The following is a 22,593-nucleotide window of genomic DNA, read 5'->3' on the forward strand; positions in this document are numbered from 1 at the left end:
TAGTGCTGCTTACAAGAGATCTGATCTCAAATAACTTATATGCTTTGGGGGAAAAAGGCAACACAAAACAACCAGAAGAAAAGGAGTTCAAAAGGAATAAAATGACGTGTTCTTTAATAACAGAATTGAACTCCGTGGGAGGATTCTTCAAAATCTGGAAAAATTACATTTTACTACATTCTCACAGAAGCTAGATATAAAAAAAAATTAACACTTACTGAAGATGTGATACATTTAAAGTCTTGAATACCTTTCACATCACTACTCGCTCACTTGCACACCTCTAACTCCCCCCGCTTATACTTCTCTGAACACGCTTGGGCTTCTCCACCTTCATGTGTTTGCTCCTGGCTTCTTGTTCCAAATGCTGCCCATCATTTAACACCTCCCAAATTTAGCAGTTTACAAAAAAACAAAAACAAAAAACTTATCTCTTTTAATATGCTTAAAATACTACAGCTTAAAATAGAGAAAATACAGGATGTCATACCAACCCTCTCATTTTTAAAGAGATCTGGTATTTCCTTTGGGGGTGGCATAAAGAAACATGTTCTAACTCTGGCAAAGAACAACAAAGTTCATTTTAAGAAAACATACCTTAAAAGAGTAAATTTCAACTACTTGATCTTAACAGTGAGGAGGCTGACATTAATCAAATCAAGTACAAGGAGACTGACAATATCAGACAATCCTATTCACCCAGAAGGACAAGCAGTGGCTTCATAACCACAAAGATGAGGTATAAATCACAGAGATGAGGTACATTTAAAACCTTAAATATGGATCTAAAGAAGCTCCTCTCAACCCTTAGCAGATCTCTTAAATAAGAGCTCTGAAAATACATCCAAATAATATTACTATGAATTCTATGCGACTATTCAAATTTTTCCTGCCACAAATATATCACATACAGATTGTCATTATAAATCTGCAGGAAGAGAAGTTGACTATAAATACATGCAGAGCTAAAAACAGACTCTTAGGCATTCAAGGGTATAAGGAAAATGAAGAAAAAAGTAACATCCATTAAAAAAACTACTATTCCCTAGAAATTTTCTTTTAATAAGCAATAATAAAATTCTGTGAAAATTCAAGATTACCAATTCTCTACTTCCAAAAAATAAGTTTAAAAGTGAGTACACAATCAAGGTTTAGTAGATTCAAATAACATCCTTCGGAGCAAATCTTATTTGCGTCCATATTTTTGATAATGTACTATTTATTGCTTTCCTGATTGTTCAGTCTTAATATTTTTATCCTACAAATGTCCCTTCCTTATGCTCACTTCTTTCTAGCTACATTGCCTCCATTTAGGTTCAAGGCCTCCTCTTGTTTCTCTTGAATATGGCCTCAAAAGTGGTCTGCCCTCATTACACTCATATTTTCCTCTACATCTTCATATCTTTATTAAGTTACTCTCCTACACAAAGCGAAGAAAGGCCTGAGTTTCATCTAGCCAGAGTAGAAAAACCTCATGAACAGTTAGGACAATCAAAAGATCCTAGAAGTGTCATGCCTACTGGTAGTAGGGTTAAATTCATGCTAGAATAAAACATGCTAGAGTATGGTCTTGTGATATAGAGACTTAGATAGCAAAGATTAAAAACAAGCCTCAAAAGAACTGATATTATCAGCAAGTAACTTGAGGACCTGCCAAAATATAACAGTTTTTCAAATAAGACAAGAAAATTCAAACATCAAACAACATAACATTGAAAATATTCAGCATTTGATAAAAAATTACTAGATATTCGAAGAATTAGCAATTTGTAACCCATTACCAGTTGGAAAATAAATCAATAGAAACAAGCCCAGTAAAGACAAAGATGATAAAATTAGTAAACAGCAATTTTGAAATAGCCATTATTAATATGCTCAAAGATTTAAAAGGAAAACATGAATTTGATGAAAAGAGAAACAGAAAGTATTCTTATATTTATAAAATTCAAATAGAACTACAGTACAATATCTAAATTTAAAAATTCACTGGATAACATTAACATATTAGACACTATCCAGAAGAAAAGAACAGTAGACTTGAAGGTATAGCAATGGAAACTAAAATGAGAAAAGATTAGGAAAAAAACCAGAGCGTCAGTGACTTGCACAATAACAATCAGTCTAACACACATGCAACTGGAGTCACAGAAGAGGAGAGAAGAGGGAGCAGCAAGGATATTTGAAGAAATAACAGTCAAAATCTTCCAAATTTAATTAAAACTATAAATCCATATTTCAATGAAGTCCAGTGACTCTAAGCAGGATAAACACAAAGAAACCCAAAGAGAAAATCTTAAAAGCAGAGAGAGAAAAAGACACATTACATTTGAGGGAACAAAGACAAAAATGATCTCATCAGAAGCAGTGCAAGGTAGATGACAATGGAATGTCATTAAAGTGCATAAAAAAGTCAACTTAGAATTCTGCACCAGTGAAAACACCTTTTAAAAATGGTGAAATAAAGACTTTTCAGACAAGCAAAAAACTTTGACTAGTCATTGCCAGCTGACCTATATTCCAAGAAATGTTGAAGTTCTTCAGGCAAAAAGGATATAAGATGGAAAGTTCAATCTATAAAAAGAAATAAAAAGTGACAGAAATGGTAAATCTGTGTGGAAATATATAAGCCTTTTATTCTCATAATGTATTTAACTTATAATTGTTCAAAGCAAAAATAATAACAATTAATTATGTATATAACATATGTAAATGTAAAAGGCATGGCAAGAATAATACAAAGGCGGGGGAAATGGAAGAATACTGTGTGTCACTTTATGAAATAGTATAACGTTTTCTGAAGATAGACTGTGATAAATTTAAAAATGCATATTGCAAACTCAGAGCAACCACTGAGAAAAAAGAGAGGTATAGCTACTTAGGTCAATAGTGGAATTAAAATGGAATCCTAAAAAACAAACCAGCAAACGAACAACTCAAAAGAGGAAAGGAATGAGGGGAAAAAAGGAAGAAAGAACTTTTAAATGGAACAAAGAGAAAACAAGTAGGAGTTCAGTAGACTCAACTAAACTGATAATTATGTTAAATGTAAATGGTCTAAACATACCAATTAGAAAGTAGAGATTGTCAGACTAGATAAAAAAAAGAAAAAAAGATCCGACTTTAAACTATCTATAGATGTCCTTTAAATATTCAGATAAGTTAAAAGCAAAAGGATGGAAAATGTTATCATACCAATTCTACAAAAACTCTTTCAAATATAGAGAAGGGAATACTTCACAACTCATTTTATGAGGCCAGCATTGCCCTAATACCAAAATCAAGCAAAGACATTGCAAAAAAAAGGAGTACAAACCAATGAATGGGAAACACACACACACACACACACACACAAAACATTAGTAAATCAAATCCACAATATATAAGAAGGATAATACATCATGACCAAGTAGAGTTTTCCCCAGGAATGCAAAGCTGGTTTAAAATTAAAATATAAATCAATAGAATTCACCACACTAATGGACTAAAAAAGAAAAACCGTCTCAGTAATGGAAAATAGGTATTTGACAAAATTCAGTACCCATTCATGACAAAAACCTCTCATCCAACTAGGAAGAGAAGGACTCTTTCTCAATTTGAAAAAGGACATTCTCAAAAAACTTCTGGTGAAAGACCACAACTTCTCTCCTAATATTGGAACTTTGGCAAGGATGTTTGCTCCCACCACTTTTATTCAAAAATATACTGAAATCCTGTCCCATTCAAAGGGCAAGAAAAAGAAATAAAACACATCTAGATTGAAAAGGAATATGTAAAACTGTCTCCATTTGCAGACATTATGGTTTATGTAGCGAATGCTAAGGAATCTACAAGAAAGTTAATAAAACTAAGTTAAGCAAAGTTGCAGAATACAAAGTCAATATATAAAGAATCAATTTCATTTCTCCATACTAGTAATAAACAGCTGGAAAATAAAATTAAATGAACAATGTCATTTATAGTAGCAGAAAAAAATTAAAAATTTAGGATTAAATTTAATAAAATATGTGGAAGACCTGTGTAATAAAAACTACAAATACTATTAAGAGAAATTAAAGAAGACCTAAATAAATGGAGAGATATATCATGTTCACGGATTAGAAGACTCAAAAGTCTTAAGATGTCAATTCTCTACAAAGTCTATATAATTCCATTCAAAATTCCATTAATCTTTGTTGGCAGAAATTGACAAGCTGGTTTTAAAATTTATATAGAAATGTGAAAGGTCTAGAATGGCCAAAATAATTTTTTAAAAAGAAGAGCAAACTTGGAGAAATTATACTACCTGATTTCAAGATTTACTACAGAGTTACAGTAATCAAAACATTGTGGTATTTATGTAAAGATAGACTTAGGGATTAAAGAAACAGAATGGAGAGTCCAGGAATAGATCCACACATACATAATCAAATGATTTTTCAATGAAATTACCAAGGTAATTCAATAGTGTAAAAGATAATATTTTCAACAAATGGTGCAGGAACAATTAAACATTAAACTGGGAAAAAAAAATCTGGACCCTAACTTCATTATACATTCAAAATTAATTATAAAATGGACTGTTGACCTAAATGTAAAAGCAAAAACTATAAAACTCTTCAAAGAAAACAAAGGAGAATGTCTTTGTGATCTTGACGTATGCAAAGATTTCTTAGAAATGACACAAAAAATATGAACTATAAAAGCAAAAACTGATAAACTGGGCTCCACCAAAATTTTAAACTTTTGCTCTTCAAAAGACACCATTAAGAAGATGAAAAGGCGAGCCATGGTCTGGGAGAAAATATTTGCACCCCTTTACCTAACAAAGGATTTACACAGAATATATAAAGAATATTTACTACAATTCAGTAGTAAGACAAATATAAAAATGGGCAAATGATTTAAATAGACAACTCAAAATATCTAGAAATAGCCAATAAGCACATGAAAAGACACTGAACATCATTAGTCATCAGGGAAAAAGACAGTGAAACCACACAGAGGTACCAGTACACACCTACTAGAATGGTTAAAATCAAAAACACTGACATTATCAAGTGTTGATGTTGTTGTGCAGACGTCAGCAAACTATGGCCCACAGGCCATACTGAACCAAACTGTACACTTAAAATGGGTGCATTTTATAGTATCTTAATGCAGGTATCTCAATAAAGCTGAACAAAAAATGGGAAAAACTTTAGGTTTAGATGGGTTGCAGGATTTTATGGAGTTTTAGAAAAATAGTACTGTGCATTTACTGTATGTTATATAACACCTCCAACTGGTTTTGTAGCAGTATCCCATATTTAAACACATTAATACAATTTCAGCAAACAAGTATTCCAACTAAGTGAGATGTCTAGAACTAACTGGACAGGTCAGGTTTTGTGGACCAGTGAGTTTTAGAACCAAAGTTTAGAAAAAACTTTGGGTGTACAGAGTTTTTAAAATTTAGTCTTGCAGATAAGGACTTACGGGGCTGTACCTGTTTTTGCATGCCCTATATGTCCTGAGAGCCTCTTATGTGCCAGATACTGTTGTTAGGTGACTGCAGGGCACAGAACCATAAGCAACTCTGTCCTTGCAGAGACAGGAAGATAGGAATAGAAAGACAAGATAAGGGAGATGAGTATGACGCAGTTCCTACTGACCAGGGCTCACACGGTACAGGGAGTCAGATGTAGACAAGGAACAGCACCCAAGGCAGATTTTGATAATGCGATAGGAGACCTGGGGATGGAGAGGTTAATTCAGTGGTCTCTGAGGAGACCAGGCTGGAAAGAGAGGCTGAGTTCCATCATGGTGGGTCTTATATGCATTTTATCCTGTAAGCAACAGCACTTCATTTATTAAACTGGACTCACCAGTGATGCTCTCTGAGTCTCTGTGATTGATATTCATGAGGTTTTCTTCACCCATCAGTGATGTAGAAGTGGCATTCTGGGATTGACTCATGCAAGATCCTTTCTTGTTTTGGTTGAGCAGGACAGCTTTGGTTTGAATCAGAGTAAAGGAAATCCATCAAGCCATTCAATAAAGAAAGGTTCTGGTCAAATGGATATTTTTTTTTAAACAGATTTTTTTTTTTGATGGTCAAATGACATCTGGAGCAATGAGTGCTCTCATGTGATTATCACTCCTTGGATGGTCATGACCTAAAACAAAGAACACATCAAGTGACTTTAGAATTCAGCATGCTCATTAATAACAGCAGTCCAATTACCCAGAATGTCTGTCATTAAGAATGTTTTCCTAATGATACACACACCACATGGATAAATCTCGAAATAATATACTGGATGAAAGGGTCAGACAAAAAAAGCACATAGTTTATGATTCCATTTATATAAAATTCTAGAAAATGTTAACTTATCTATAGTGACAGAAAGCAGATCAGTGGTTGCCTGGGGTTGGGGAGGGATGACCAAGGGGCAGGAGGAAAGTTTGGGGGATGATAAATATGTTCATTATTTTGATTGTGATGATGGTTTCACAAGTATATACATATGTCAAAACTTATCAAATTGTATATTTGAAATATGTGCAATCTAATGTAAATTATAATTCATTAAAGCTGTTTAAAAAATTTAAAGATAATCTACTGTTTAAAGTAAAATAATAATAATATATTGTGGGGTCTATAATATATGCAGAAGTAAAACATATTAAAACAATAACACAAAGGCCAGGAGGAGAAAAATAGAAATATACTATAGCAAGGTGTTTATACCATACATGAAATAGTAAAATATCACTCAAAGGTGAACTGTGATAAATTAAAAATGTATACTATAAACTCTAAAGCAAACAATAAAATAACTCAGAAATTACAGCTATAAACCAACAAAGACGATGAAATGGAATAATATAAAACAGGGTTTTTAATATAAAACAGGGTTTCTCAACCCTGGCACTACTGATATTTGGGGCTGGAAAATAATACTTTGTTGTGTGCATTGTAAGATGTTTAGCAGCATGCCAGTAGAACCCTCTTCCCAGACCCTCTCCCAGTTTTAACAGCCCCCAAATGTTTCCAGACAGTATCAAATGTCCCCTGGGGGGGCAAAGTTGCCCCCAGTTGAAAACTACTGATATAAAAGATGCTCCACCTCACTTATAATTAAAATAAATAAAAATGTAAAGAAAATATTTTTTATCCATTAGATCAGCAAACATTAAGTTTTATTATATTCATTGTTGGAGGGATATGGAGAAAGTGGTACTTATACTGTTGATAAAAGTGCAAATTGATACAAGCTTTTAGAAAGACTATTTGGCAATGCCTACCAAAGTTTTCAATGCATATACACCATAATTTAACAATTCTACCATTAGGAATTTATATGATGGAGATACAGAATATACCAAGATGTAGGCATAAGGATGCCCATACAGTATTTTCTTTTTTTAAAGCATACGTACACAACTGGAATCAAGAGATCCATAAAGATATAGTTTAATAATGGTATATGCAAAGGAATATAATGCATTAAATATATGTGTGTACTTTAAAAAACCCAATTGTTGCAATCAAAAAAACTGTTCAATATTAATTACAAACCTAGCTTAATACCAAAAGACAGTCTCTACTAAATAGTGTCTACTTAGCAACATGCAGCTTCTATTTATGGCTAATTCATTCTCATGCCTACTATTTACAGGCATTATAAACATGATGTGTTTTTTTTTTTACAAGAGTCACCACCAAGAAATAGAAAGGACCAAAATAAAAGCACTAAAGGAGACTGAAAATGGTCACTGAGGTAGCACAGAGACACTGTCAGCAACTACTAGGGAAGAGAATTTCAGAGACAGAATGGGCAACAGAATTAAACATTACAGAAAAGTCAAAAAAGATCTTTGGTTTAAAAAAGGTGGTATACAGAGACCATAAAATCAACAGTAACCTTCTAGAAACCAGTTCAATCAAGAGATTAGGCCCAAAGCCAGGCTGTAAGTGATCAGGAAGCAAGATGGTAAGAATGGAGTTTAGTGAGTATTCACCAAGATTTGCAACATCCAGGCTTTCATGGATTTCCGTGGACAAGTAAAATTTCAAAAACTTCTGTGGTTATTGGCACAGGGTTGCTGTTTTTATACTTCATAAATGAAAAAAAAATGTATACGGAAAAACACATAATAAACAACATTCCTTCCCAGAAAAGTTTATAATTTTATGTTGACATAAAAAATTTCCTCTATTTGAATTCAGAAAATTTTAATAAATTTTTAAAATTCTATTTTATATAAACAATTATTTTCTTGAAACATGTTTGTCAATATAGCAATCTGTACTAGCCAGTACAACATGAAGTAAAGCTCAAAAGTATTTGTTTAGGTACTTTGATTTTAATTCCAGTTGTCAAAAATTCATTTTCACATCCAAGATCAGTCTACTGTGTGCAATTAAATTCTTCCCCATGTGCTATCTTATTGTCCAAACTGCCATTCCCAAATTAACCACTGAAAGGGCAATGGAACGAAAATGGGATCAAACCAGTAAAGATTTGCCCACCCCCACCCAGTGAGGTTGGGAGGAGGTCATTATTGAGCCTTCCAGAGTGGTTAAGAACATGGATTCTGAACTCCAGCTCGACTACTAGTTGCATGACCTTGAATAAGTTACTTACCCTTGTTTCTTCATTTGTAAAATGGGCTTAATAACATGGTCTACTTTATGGGGTTACTATGGGGATTAAGTGAGTTACGAGAGGATAACAGTAGCACCTACCTCAGATGGTCACTGGGGAAATTACATGAGTTAATACATGTGAAGCTCTTAGAACAATACCTTAGAATACAGTAAATGCTATGTAAATATTAGTTATTATTATTTCTACCACCACCAAATAGTACAATTTTATCATTATCATTATTATTGTACCTTACACAAAGTTGGGCACACTGTAAACCCTACTGTTGACTGCTAATACAATCTGCTCGCAACCTAAGAAGTCACATTTACTTCCTGCCTTCTGATGAGTGATGTTAGTTTAGTGCCCTTAATCATTTTCTTTCTACCTCTGTGATTCATGAACAAACTGAAAGCTTGCAGAGTCAGAGTTCTAAATGTAGTACAAACTAAACTTTGGCAAGCACAAGCAACACATATTCAGTGCGTTTCCTAGTTTGTACACACTTATTCTTAGTAACTCCTTGAGTATCATCTACTTGCTATGCTGGATCTTTATTCACTCTTTTTAGGAACAACTTCACGGCTTTTTTTAATAAAACAGTCAACCAAGCATGCGTTATTTAACAAGAAGCCAGCCTTTGTAATTCTTGCACATTTAGGAAAAAATAAAGCAAACCAGCTAAGTGACTTATTTTAATAAGAATGAGACTTAAAAAGAACAAACAAAACATGTCATTGATATAAACATTGCTGGCAGAATACAACATGCTGATGACTTAGATAGTTTAGCCTAGCCATGGAAACTAAAATGGTCAACAGTGAGGGCCTAAATATAGGCCCTGTGCCTTAAAAAAATCTTGCTACTTCCTTAAAACGGGATACTCTGGCCAAAACAGACTTATAGAAAAGGCTAACACAATTCAGGGACACTTCACTTTGACAAGAGTGCAGAGCCTAGAATTATAGTAAATATAATGATGTGACAAACATTTAAATTGGAAAAATATATTTAAAACTTTTATTGTACAAATACTACTTTTGGGATTAATTTAAAATACATGTTGGCTGCTGATCTGAATGCAGAAGTGGGAACAGTGCCCATCACCAACTCCAGCAGCAGCTCTTGTAGACAGTGTCAACCTTCATCCAGACAAAAGATAAAGTGTATAATTTAAAACATAAAATAAATGGACCATGTTTCCTATATTAAATAATAGATTTTCAACAAAGACAGAGACTCACTAATTTTTAACGTATCTGCCTACATCAAAGATAAAATTTACAAAAAAAACACAATAATTTAAAAATCAAATATTGAACCACAAAAAAAAAGACTATACAATGGCTTCAGTGCTAAAAGCTGAAAAAAAGGGTGGCAGGGGGGTGTCACCCCCGAAATCCAACCTGGATAGTGAGCAGCAGATCTTACAGAGGCAGAGTCCACATACCAACACCAAGGCCAGCTTCGTGGGTGAGCCACAGTACACTACATCCGGCACAGCCACTCTACCAGCAACTGTAAAGTTCACCCTGAGGGGCTATTTGGTCCTAGCAAATATTTGATCCCTCTTTTTTTGTATCATTCAATTTAATGACCAGTAGGGTTTTCAGAATATAAAATACATGGAGGCAGCTCTACTTACAAGAAGGACGAATTCCAAAAGGCTGTTAAAGCCGTTAGTCTAAAAGAAATCCATTAGTCTAAAAGTCCAAAACCATGAGTGAAATTTAGGTTTATGGCATCTGCATTTCCTCCGAGCTGGTATATTTTTGGCATTAAAAAAAATAAGTGTCCTGTTTTGTTTACAATGAACATTTACTGAGGCAGGCAACCCCTCCCTGCCACAATCTCCACCAACAGAAGGGAGGCAACCTCTGGCAGCTAAGGAATCCACACCAGAGTTTCACCTGCAGATTAGAAAAGGCCTTGAACCCATGGTGCGTCTGTGGCTTTTGATAAGTTTCCATAGCACCACTTTCACTCACCACGCTCAGCCTTTAAGTTCTTGAACTCCAACTTTAACCTGAATTTCAAACCTTTGACTAAATAGGCATCCCATTTTCGCAATGATCCTCTGTTGAAACTATTTCAGGCATGCGTATTTCTTCACCTTTGGCTGCCTCTCAACTGCACAGGCACATCTTTTTTCACACATCCTGGGACTGCCCTTCGTAATCATTCTTATTGTCCAGTCATATATTTAATATGTATAATTTCCTCACTTTCAATTTTTTACACTATTTCTATTTTAGTGTTCATCTATCACTAGTACTGCTTTCAGAGACAAAATGGGGGCTTCCCTGGTGGCACAGTGGTTGAGAATCCGCCTGCCAATGCAGGGGACATGGGTTTGAGCCCTGCTCTGGGAAGATCCCACATGCTGCAGAGCAACTAAGCCTGTGAGCCACAACTACTGAGCCTGTGCTCTAGAGCCTGCGAGCCACAACTAGCGCTCTAGAGCCTGCAAGCCACAACTACTGACGCCCGCGCGCCTAGAGCCTGTGCTCCACAACAAGAGAAGCCACTGCAATGAGAAGCCCACGCACCGCAACAAAGAGTAGCCCCCGCTCGCTGCAACTAGAGAAAGCCCGGGCACAGCAATGAAGACCCAACACAGCCAAAAAAATCAAAAATAAATAAATTAATTTAAAAAAAAAGTGACAAAATGGGGTTTGCAATATTTATAATATTTATATTAATATCTATAAGATACCTCAAAACTATACATGTATAAAAAACATGCTATAAATAACAATAATGTCTGAGTTGAAAATGACCATCTATTGGTGATCAGCAGAGCTGAACCCCTTACTCTGTAGCATACTTTGCCCCTATCCAGAAGCTTTCATAAGTTACAAGTTTTAAGCAGACAATTTTGTGTTGCAAACAATTTATAAGAAAGTAAATCTACCATGCAAGGACAGGGCTTTCTATCCTATTCACTTAGAGACGTAATTTTATTTATTTATTTATCAATATTTATTTATTTATTTATTTATTTATTTGGCTACACCAGGTCTCTTAGTTGAGGCACTTGGGATCTTCATTGCGGCATGCAGGATCTTTAGTTGCGGCATGTGAACTCTTAGTTGCGGCGTGTGGGATCTAACTTTCCGACCAAGGATTGAAACCAGGCTCCCTGCATTGGGAGTACAGAGTCTTAGCCACTAAACCACTAGGGAAGTCCCAAGACGTAATTTTATTTTATTATTTTTTTTAAAAAATTTATTTATTTATTTATTTTTGGCTGCATTGGGTCTTTGTTGCTGCGTGCGGGCTTTCTCTAGTTGCAGCGAGCAGGGGCTACTCTTTGTTGCGGTGCGCGGGCTTCTCATCGCGGTGGTTTCTCATGTTGCGGAGCACGGGCTCTAGGCGCGCGGGCTTCAGTAGTTGCAGCACGTGGGCTCAGTAGTTGTGGCAGTCGGGCTCTAGAGCACAGGCTCAGTAGTTGTGACGCACGGGCTTAGTTGCTCCGTGGCATGTGGGATCTTCCCGGACCAGGGCTCGAACTCGTGTCCCCTGCATTGGCAGGCAGATTCTTAACCACTGCTCCACCAGGGAAGCCCTGGAGACATAATTTTAGATGTTGCTTGTGCTTGGCATTTGGTTTCAAGCCAAATATTAAAGAAGGTTTGAAGAAAAAATTAGTCTGCTGTCTTGTTTGCAAAGATAATGAATTTATATTCCAGTAATCCAGTCTGAACTACTGCAGTGGAAAGGGATACTGTTTCTCTATACTTCCTCAACAAACAGTAAATAGCAAAAGAATGGGTGACTGCTAATAAGTATCTGATTCATCAGGGTCTTCAAATCACTAGGAGCTAAAACTACCACGGCAACACCGAAGATGGTTTTCTAGGCAAGGAACCATCTGTGAGTTGATGATTAATTTTACAGCAGCCACATTATACAACTGTGATTGTATATTCTTTACTTTACCTTTTCTAAAATTAGGCAAATAATCCAAAAGAAGAAGAATATTAGGCACTTTTTCACGAAAGCCAGTTCTAGTCATTACTAGAAGCCTTCTGTTTCATATTTTACATCTACATCCTCATCAAAGTACAATGACAATTATTAAAATATGACCCCAATCACGAGGAAAACGTTAAGTCATGCTTTCATACCTACTCTTTAAGAAGTTAGGAAAGCAGGATTTAAAAGAAAATGTTAAAAGATAATATTTTATGGTGTTTAAATAATTAAGTTTTACCCATCTGGAAAATTTACACACCCAGTGTACCAGAGTAACAACTATGGCACCTAATAAAGGTTATCACTATCTGTGGATTTTATTTTCAAATTCTTGAAAGTATAATATTAAACATGTTAGTAAATATGCTTCCTTTTCCCATTTGGCATTTCAATGAGTTACACATATTGGTATTCAAAAGTTAAAGTCAGAAAAGTTAAATAGCACCTTTGTATTTGTAATGGACTATGAAATAACATATACTACATAACCCATTTATTTTCACAGACTTTTCATTAGTTATCTACATTCACCAATTGGTAATATTCAAACAATCTCTCTGTGCCTCAGTTTCCTCATTTATAAAATGGGAACAATAATAGTACCTATTTTATGTGGCTTAAGTGAGTTAATACTTATAAAGCATATATAATAGTATTTTGTAAACAGTGAGCATTACTTATGTGCTTAATATAATTTAAAAGTTAAATAGATAAGGATGTAGCATTATAAAATACAAACAACACCATTTCATGGTACCTGGTCATGGGACGCAGACTTAGAAGATACAGAATTCAGATCAGTTCCTACGCTTCCACATTGTCAACATCTCTAGCTCTCAAAAAGAACATGCTTTTATAAAAAGCATGGCTCTATAGCTCATCTGGGATCGCCACCTAACAATAATTCAGGAGTTCTAACAATTATTCTCACCTAAGGTAATCCTTTCTTGTCACTAACTACGGGCCGTAGAGAAACTCTTACAAAAATTTACCCAAATAAAAAGCCCATGATGGGAATGCAGACTAGTGCAGCCGTTCAAAAGAACCATGGAAACTATGTTGTCAAATTAAGTACACACGTACCCTTTGATCCAGCAATTCTGCTCCCAGGTATATCTATCTCAAAGAAATTCTCACATCAGCCCATAAAGAGACAGGTGTGAGATTGTTTCCTGCATTGCTATTTGTGGTAGTAAGCTGAGGGCCTACTCTCTCGAGAGTAATAGGTAAAATGTGGATACATAACATGGAACAACACAGCACTAGAAGTACAGTGCTGAGTGAATAAAGCAGGAAGCAAAAGAGAGAGACACCACAATGCAATTTACATAAATTAAATTTTTTCTGTATTATAAATACATTAAAATGCTTGCCTTGCGGGGAGGAGAGTAGGGGAATTTGGAGCAAAAGGGAAAATTTTTAAAAATCTATGAAATCCGACTGTTCTTTTGACAGACTACTTATCGTATTATTAGTATTGCAACTCTTCAATCCTTAATGTCTGAACATGTGCCTGGACATGAAAACATTTTCTGGAGACAATGTATGCAGAACTAGCAATCTCTGCAATGTAAACTATGTGGGGCACAGTTCCTGACAATTTCTTAAAAGGCCATGTTGCTTTTATATTACTACCTAGCTGCTCTAAAGCAGTGTAATTAGATTTCAACTAAAGAAATAGTTAAAAAAAAAATACAAGTGAGATTAAGCCTTAATGTTGACATCTTCAGGTGTTTGGTTATCTGGTAAAAGTTTTGAAGGGAAAAATGTTTAAAGTTCAAAGATGACAAGAGTTTAAAAGTGGTACAAAATAAGTTACATTCCTTAAACAAACTTATTTATCATCTGATGAAAATCAGCCACAAGTGACACTGAAATTTCCATTCGGTTTCTCTCTTTTTCTTTAAAACACACAAACACAACACACATATGCATGTGTGCACCTTTGTTTTTCATTATAAATAAAGTCATATGTTCATTCAAAAAAAATTCAGGCAGTAGATAAATATGAACAATCAAATAAAAGCTCCTTGTAATCTTTTACCATCCTTCACTGGGAGATAGACTGTTGATATGCATTTAGTAGCCTACTCAGTTATCTTTCCATGCCAACATATTGTCAATCTATGCCATCTTTTTAATGTAACTCACTTTGTAATGAATTACACAGTATTCAGAATATACAATTATATAACCACCAATTTTTTCCATCAGTGACTTTCTAACAATTGCTCATCCACTTTAAAACTCAAGAATCTAAACTTTTTTGTAAAAAGCTGGGTAGTATGTAAGCCTTCGGTCATCTATTATCTTTGTTGTTGTTATTGTTTTTAACCCTTTAAAAATGGAAAAACTATTCTTAGCTTACAGAACTGGCTGGATTTGGGCCACTGGCTATAGTTTGCTGACCTCTGGTCTATACCCTAAATCACAGTATTTTTGCACCACAGAAGAAAACAATGACACAAAACTCTTAAAGAAAATGCAACAAGTAACTGAATAAGTATAATAGTATCAACATCATATTTTCAAAATTCTACTTCTAGACAGGAATTCCAACTTTTGCATGATTTCCCAGTGACAGTGAGTATCAAAAAAGATAGTAGATATATAAAAATCCTAAAACCAGCATTGGCTACTAGTTATACATCTCTAGTTTTATCCCTTTTTACCATAACCCATTTTTTTCAAACTTGTTTCTGTAAAAGATCATGATTGGCTGAGAAATGTGAAAATCATGGCAAATTATTATTTGGCAGTCAAAAATAATTTAGTGACGTCATATGTAGTTTAGTCAAAGAAAATCGGATAGAAAATAGCTCAAAATTACTAAATGCAAACCTCAAAAGGGTAGACTTCTTGCACACATTCACAAAATAGTCTTGATTTAGTTCTCTAAGAGAAAGATCAACTCCATACTTGAACTCTATCTGAAATTCTGTATCCTTTTAAGAGAGCACTATCTTCTCTGAACCACCTGGCAAAAGAGCTACACAACGTTATATAGTATAATCAATTCTAACACTGCAAAAGCTTTTTCAGCATAGGGTTTTCTTAAAACTTCTTTAAAGAATGGAGGCTGAGTTTCGTGTGAATTACTGAAATTTTTGAAAGTTTGGTAAATGGAGAAAATAAGTTACTGTAAAGGTTATTATTATCAAATTAAACCTAACAAGGCACACATTTCATCATTTTAACATCAACAGTGGAGCTCCTCTTAGAAAAGAAATGCTTTTTGTTCAGGAAAATACATGGAAAAGGCACTTATGGTGGAAGGTAAGGCCTTGCAGCATCAAAGGAAGGCAAAGATGATCTGCATAAGACTAGGAAAACAACTGTTTGTTTTTTCCCCTCTGGAGAGGGAGAGAGAAGGCAAGGGGAAGAAATCCCATCCAGATGGCAGTAACTCAGAGGCCACAGAACACTAGGAATTTGCAGAAATCTTAGGGAGGGTTTTTGGCTTCTCCATAACATGAAACTGAAGGTTCAGGCCAACTGTTTAGTTCTTAAGGGGTCTGTCTGGATACTCAGATGACATTTGGGTATAGACATATTAAAATATTCACAAGAGTGGTTGCTATCAGGAATTTATATTCCAGGATATTAATAAAGTCATCACAGCTATTATATTTTAAATCTTTTTTTAAACATAGAAAATTATGTCCTTTTGACTAAAGTAATGGTTAAAAAAAGAAAAAAAAACAATTATAGGTCTTCAAAAATGGATAATGCAGAGTAAATGGCATTATAAAGTTTGTGGATTTCCTATTCTCTTAACCAAAAATGGGGGGAAACATCTCGAGCAGAGGCATTTTACATAATAGATTATGTGGGTACTAAAATATGTACTATACTTCTAGAACCAAATAAATCCTTCCACAACAAATCAGAAAGCATTTTCTTTCAACGTTGACTGGTAAAATTTAGGTAGTAGAGTAAATCAAAAGACACCATCACCTGAAAACCTACAAACACTTCACAGAAGGTTAAGAAATAAACCAAACAGATATACTCATGCTGACAGACTTAAGAATACTTCTGTACAATCTGCTCTTCCAGGCTTACCTTCAAATCAAATAGCCAAGAAGATGCCCTGAAACAGCACTTTCACAGAGCAGTAAGGTAAATTCAAATTTTAAAAACAGAAATTCAAGAAGTTCAAAATCCGTGTCCTCATTTTTTTTTTTTTAATTTTTATTGCAGTATAGTTGATTTACAATGTTGTGTTAGTTTCAGGTGTACAGCAAAGTGAATCTGTTATACACATACATATATCCTCTCTTTTTTAGATTCTTTTGTGTCCTCATTTCTGTCTCCTCTAACAATCAAACATAAACTTGCTTTTGGTGGCTTAAGATGATTCTAAATCTTTCAGTTATTTTAAACTTAAAATACTTAAAGCCTTTAGAAGTAAGTTTCCAAAAGCTGCCAAAAGAAAAACTGTAGGCAAGATAGCTCTTCAGATCAATGAAGTAATCAGTGGCACCAGGATATGCAATCTTATATGACCAGGAACAGGGTGTAACTTAAAATGGGGGTGAGTGATGGTCAGGATAGAATATTTATTATAAACATATTTATAAACATATATAATTCTAGAATGATTCTAGAATTCTTCATATCTAAGACATATAACCATGTTAGTAATATAATTCTACTAGGCAAGAGACATTCAAATTATATTATGGTTTAGACATAAGACTCAGTTTTCCAAACCAGTTGTCACAGTCAACTCCAGGACTTCAAGATAAGGTTACCTTTTGAGGGAGAATTGACATGTAGTGGATGATTTTGGTTTGCCAATTAAATTCAGGAATTAATCAATATGTTACTTGTTCTGAGCTGCTAAAAATAATAAGTGGACTATAGATCAAAATAAATCCTTATTCCAAAAAATTAAGTCCACCTATATCTCAATACCTTGCAAATGCCAGGCATTCAATAAACATCTGTTAAATGAATGAATCAATCTGTAGTCAAGTTACATCCTTGCAATCTGCAGTAGGGAGAAAATGGAGCCACATGAGAAACAGAAGACGGTTAGAGCATCTGAAAACTGAAGGCTTTCTTAACCCAATTTACAAAGATCTGCATAGGCCTCTCATGGGTTTCAGTAACAAATGTGAGCATACAAGCAGGGCTATATCAGTTAAGCCCATCAGTTACACTGAAGTTGAAAACATCCCCTAGAAACGGGTTTGACAACAGTGTGGCAAAAAACCACAAAACGTTTAATACCTGTAACCCCCGCTTTTTGAAAGCTGACTTTATGCCACTTTGCTTTTATGAAAGACCTACATTAGTACCTGTTTTCTCTAAAAAAAAAATGAAAAAAGGCATTTCTTTTGCAGAGAAGTGTTATAGAGGCAGTGGGCACCCTGAGCAGTGAGAGGGGCACCACCAAGCTCCTTCCCAGGGAACTATGCTCAGCATCTCAGCATCAAGCCTCTATAGCCTTGAACCGTGTCTGTGACCAACTGTGCTTTATCCTGACTTACTTTGTGCAGCTGTTAGTAAGATGTGTCCTAAGGTAATTACTTCGCTTTATACCGGCTTTCCAAAAGGTTTCATAGGAACGCTCTACTTTCTGATAGCAGGGGAAACTTGTACCCAATCCTCCCACTCCATACCCATTTTATTTTAGAAACATTGATAGTAAGATGTTTTCTCCTTAAAGTTAAGACATGGTAATGAGAAAGGTCCAACAGACTGCCATGGGAAGGGGGAAAAAGTCCTTAGATAGCATAGAATAAAAAGAAGTTGATGACTCAGGGGCACAACTATGACTAGCAATTACTGTATTATGGTGACTATGGCGATATGCTCCAGGATTATAAGCTTTTAAAGAGTTCTTTCTCCCTACACTAAATGATCTCAAATTGCTAATTTCTTGGAGACTTAAGTCCACTTCTAATTTTCTTTTCTCCCTCACTGTGAGGCTATCAACCTTTGTTGCCAGGGTGCCTCTCCCTTTTCTAACCTGCTGTTGGCTGAGAAACCAGATTATCAGAGAACCCAGAAGTTGTCTGCTTGAGATCGAACCCTAGGACCTGTTTTTTGACCCTTGGCTAGTTCCTCAAGTACCTTTTCTTTCATCCCTCCAGCACTAGGGATTCAGCTGGCTTGCTTCTCTTCCTTTGGCACTGTTACCAAGTGCCTTTCTCATCTGGTGTTCTTTTCTCTAGGCTGGCTATGAATATGCTCTGTCCTTTCTTTACTGTCTCCTAAGAAAAGTATAGGTCCTCGTCTCTTTTGTGAGAATTTTACTGTTAATCGCTATAGAGAAATACAGTGGAAACATGGAGAAAATGGTTTAGGAAATCTTAAAATTTTTCATTGTGATTTTGCTCCTTAATCAGTATTTACTGACTCCCCTACTTGGATGCTCCCAGAAGACTGTATGCTCAAGTTTTTCCTCACTACACTATGAGCTCCTTGAAAGAAGGTATCTTATTTTTGTATGCCCCAAACCTTAAAGAAACTGACATACAGTAGGCTCGCAATACATGCCCAACTATAAGCTTAATGATTAAAAATGTCAACACACTGAATTACAGAAGTAACTGAATGAACAAAATTGATTATTAATACACTTCAGTCCAGCATCAACTAAATGAATTGCCTTGAAAAACAAAATCAAGTTAAGATTGAATATTTGAAAGAAAGCACTGTATTTGCTTTATGAAAAACTCTGTATAAGAGTTTGTTGATAAAAGGGTGATATATCATTGTTATAGCAGTGACACAGTACCCACTTTTCTTGTAATAACTAAAGAGAATAAGTTGTCAGTTTTGTCAGAAAGTTAAACCTGAACCTTTGGCTCACTGCTTAGTTTTATCATGTTTTCCACAAAGAGCATTTGCAGCTGTTTATGAATGCATTTAAAATAAGCCCCATACCAAATAAGAAATGACCAAATATCTTCTTTAAGAAACTCACAATCAATAATATGTCTCATTTGTAATCTTTCAATTTTGGGACTAAAAATACAACAAAGTCACACTCAGCGGTTTAGCCTAGTACTAGCTAAAAAGAGAATGGTTGAAAAGAAAATTTCTTTTTACGTTGTTAAAGGCTTTAGGAAGAGTAGTGCCACCTCGGATACATTGTAGTTGGTTTCCAGTCTCCTCTTCCTTTCTGCCTTCAGACAGAGAGTGCTCTTTCTTAACCAACAAGCTTCCCTTTGTTTTGATTTATACCACTGGTCTGAATAACCCCAAAGCACTACGCAACATGCCTATGACTGAAAGCAATTAAGAGCTGAAAGCAGAGTTCTGGCACTTGGACCCCAAACATGTACTTACTTTACACAAGTGATGAATTTTTGAGAAAGCCATTCTCTAAGTTGACACACATTTTAAATATAAAGTAGTTAAGTTCTCCTGATAAGGTCACAAAACCATGTGGAGAGGGGCTGCTGAAAATTCTTCACTCATGGGCGTCACCCCATAGACATGCCCTCCGTTATCCTCTTCAATGCCCTTCTTTTCTGAGACAATTCCATACCACACCTTTCTCACTCTTCTCTGAACCCCTATCTGTTCTCCATCTCTTTCTCTCATTCCTCCCACCAATAAACCCACATAATCTATAGCTAGATTTCTCTCCAAACTCTGAGAATTAAGTACAAACAATCTCAGTCATACATTTATACACTTATTGAGGGCAGTGGAAATTAGCAATCATCTAAGAAGAGGAACTGTGTGGCTGGAAGACAGAAGGGGGAAAGAAACTTATTTTTCATTATTTCCTTCCAATTTTCCTACCATGTGTATATGTCCATCCAGTTAAAAAATAATGAAATGTACGTTACTTGTAAGTCTCAACTCCTGCCTTCTCTAAACTTTGCTCTACTGGTTATCCCTATACTCCACTAGCTTCACCCTCTTCCTTGGCCTATTATCATGTCCAAAGTCTTCTATTTTATTAAAAACAGATAAAATAAAAATTTAAAGATCTCCCTTCCCCAAGACTCTGGGTTCCCCTCTAGCTGCTTTCCTCAGCCAAGCTTCTTCACAGAGTATTACTCTCATGCCCTTCTCCTCATCTCTCATTCATCCTTCAACCTCACTGTGATCTGATTTTTCCTGGAACCACTTTCCCTCAGTGACCAATAGTCCCTGCTAACCAATCCAATCATACCTTCTTAGTTGTTATCTTAGGTCATCTCTGGTTCAATATTACTGACCATTCCCCACTTCAACTTTCCTCCTGTGGCTCTCCTGGAGCCTACATCTTACAATGAATGCTCTTTCTCAAATCCCTCCATTGGATCACCCAGCTCCCTCCCCGTGATCCTTAAGTGTTGTTGATCCCAGAGTTCCAGTTGTGACCATGTACTTGTTTTTCATGTACCTTTGTGCAAACCATTCATGACCACAGATTAACCACTTCTTCCGTGTTAATAACTCCCAATCAGGCTCTTCAGACCAGACTTCTTCCTGAGTTCCACTCAAATCTTTCACAGGCTGATTATGATCCCTTGAACTGATCCACTGAATAGCAGATGCCTCCTTTCTCTCACCTTGCCACATTCAATCCATTATCAAATCCTGTATAGTCTAACACCAATATGTATCTCAAACACACCCACTTCTCTTCATCCCCTCTTCTACCACCCTAATTCAAGCCATCATCATCTCTTAGAATATGAAAAACCTAACAGACTCCATGCTTAATCTCCTCTCTATTCTCCATAAGGCAACAAGAATAAAGTTTTTAAAACTAAACTCCATTTAAAAAAATTCAAGGTGTTCATAATATACAGAATAAAATCCACACTTCAAATCAGTCTCCAAGGTTCAGCCCCATCTGGCCCCTGACTACTTCTCCTCCCTCATCTTGTACCACTCTCCTCCTTGCTCATACTCAGTCACAGGCCTTCTGTCATTTCTTTCCACTTCCTCATCACACTCTCTCCTATCCTGGGCCTTTGCAACTGTTCACTGTACCCAAAATACTCTCCCCTCTTGTTCTTTATATGGTAACTACTTCTCACCCTTCAGGTCTCAGCTGAAAAGTCACCCTCTGGGAGACGTTACCAGTCCACCTGATCTGAAGTAGCCTCCCCTACCACCTTTATTTTCTAACTCCGCATCTAATGTTTCTTTCCCAACATATATTACAATTTACTTCCTGGAAGTCCTCTTCCAGACAGGAAGGGGGAAGGTGCTATCTTCTCCCTTTCCTCCTCCTTGCTGATCAGAATGTAAATACAATGGCAGGAGCTCAAGCAACTCAATAAATATTTGTTGTTGAAATGAACTATTAACTGAACTGGTGGGTGAATTCTTTCACCATTAACATGTATAACTATCAACTCCATTGTTAAACAACAGAGTGTGACACTCTTAAATTAGACCCTATTTTATTTGAACTATTCCTTCCTTCTTCATGACTTGTCAGAAACCTTTCTAAAAAGAAAGAACTCACAGTTTGGCAAACTGACAGAGATATATGGATAAGCTTCAAAGACCTCAATGATCTTTACAACATGAATTAGTTCCACTTCTATACCACGAGTAGACTTTGTGTGCTCATTTTCTAGCATGAATAAACCATAATACAGGGTGCAGTTAATCAGAACGTCCCCAAGGTTACATGAGTCAGTAGTGAAGCTAGCAATTAAGTCAGAACATTACATATTAAGAAGCCAGTTATAAAAGAAATTTCTTTTTTTTAAATTAAATTAAATTAATTTTTTTATACAGCAGGTTCTTATGAGTTACCTATTTTATACATATTAGTGTATATATGTCAATCCCAATCTCCCAGTTCATCCCACCACACCCCCCCCAAAAGAAATTTCAATAAATGATCTCAATTAACAACCAGTCAACTACCTGCTTACAGGACAGCTTTCAATAAATGCCTCTTGAATTAAACTAAAAGTACAGGAAAGAGATAAAAAGTAATATACAACAGTCTCTGTCTTAAGGGAAGATGAAGATCTAAGAAATCTAAGATCTGATGGGGAAAGTTCCAATGATCTCCATGATCTAG

General features: G+C 35.5%; 1 protein-coding gene across 3 annotated transcripts in view; it reads right to left on the reverse strand.

Annotated features, from left to right (window-relative positions):
- TRAK2 (trafficking kinesin protein 2) overlaps window positions 1-22,593 on the reverse strand; it is a 65,679-nt gene that overhangs the window by 35,039 nt on the left and 8,047 nt on the right. For 2 of the 3 annotated variants that reach the window (XM_082467010.1, XM_082467012.1), the window contains exon 2: window positions 5,844-6,134. In XM_082467010.1, coding sequence (XP_082323136.1) covers window positions 5,844-5,934 — 91 coding nt within the window. In that variant the 5' untranslated portion in view covers window positions 5,935-6,134. Of the gene's footprint in view, window positions 1-218; window positions 5,797-5,843; window positions 6,135-22,593 lie in introns of those variants that run through there. The other variant, XM_082467011.1, reaches the window with a different exon arrangement.

Source organism: Balaenoptera physalus (assembly GCF_965194825.1).
Source record: "Balaenoptera physalus genome assembly, chromosome: 6".
Classification (NCBI taxonomy): domain Eukaryota; kingdom Metazoa; phylum Chordata; class Mammalia; order Artiodactyla; family Balaenopteridae; genus Balaenoptera; species Balaenoptera physalus.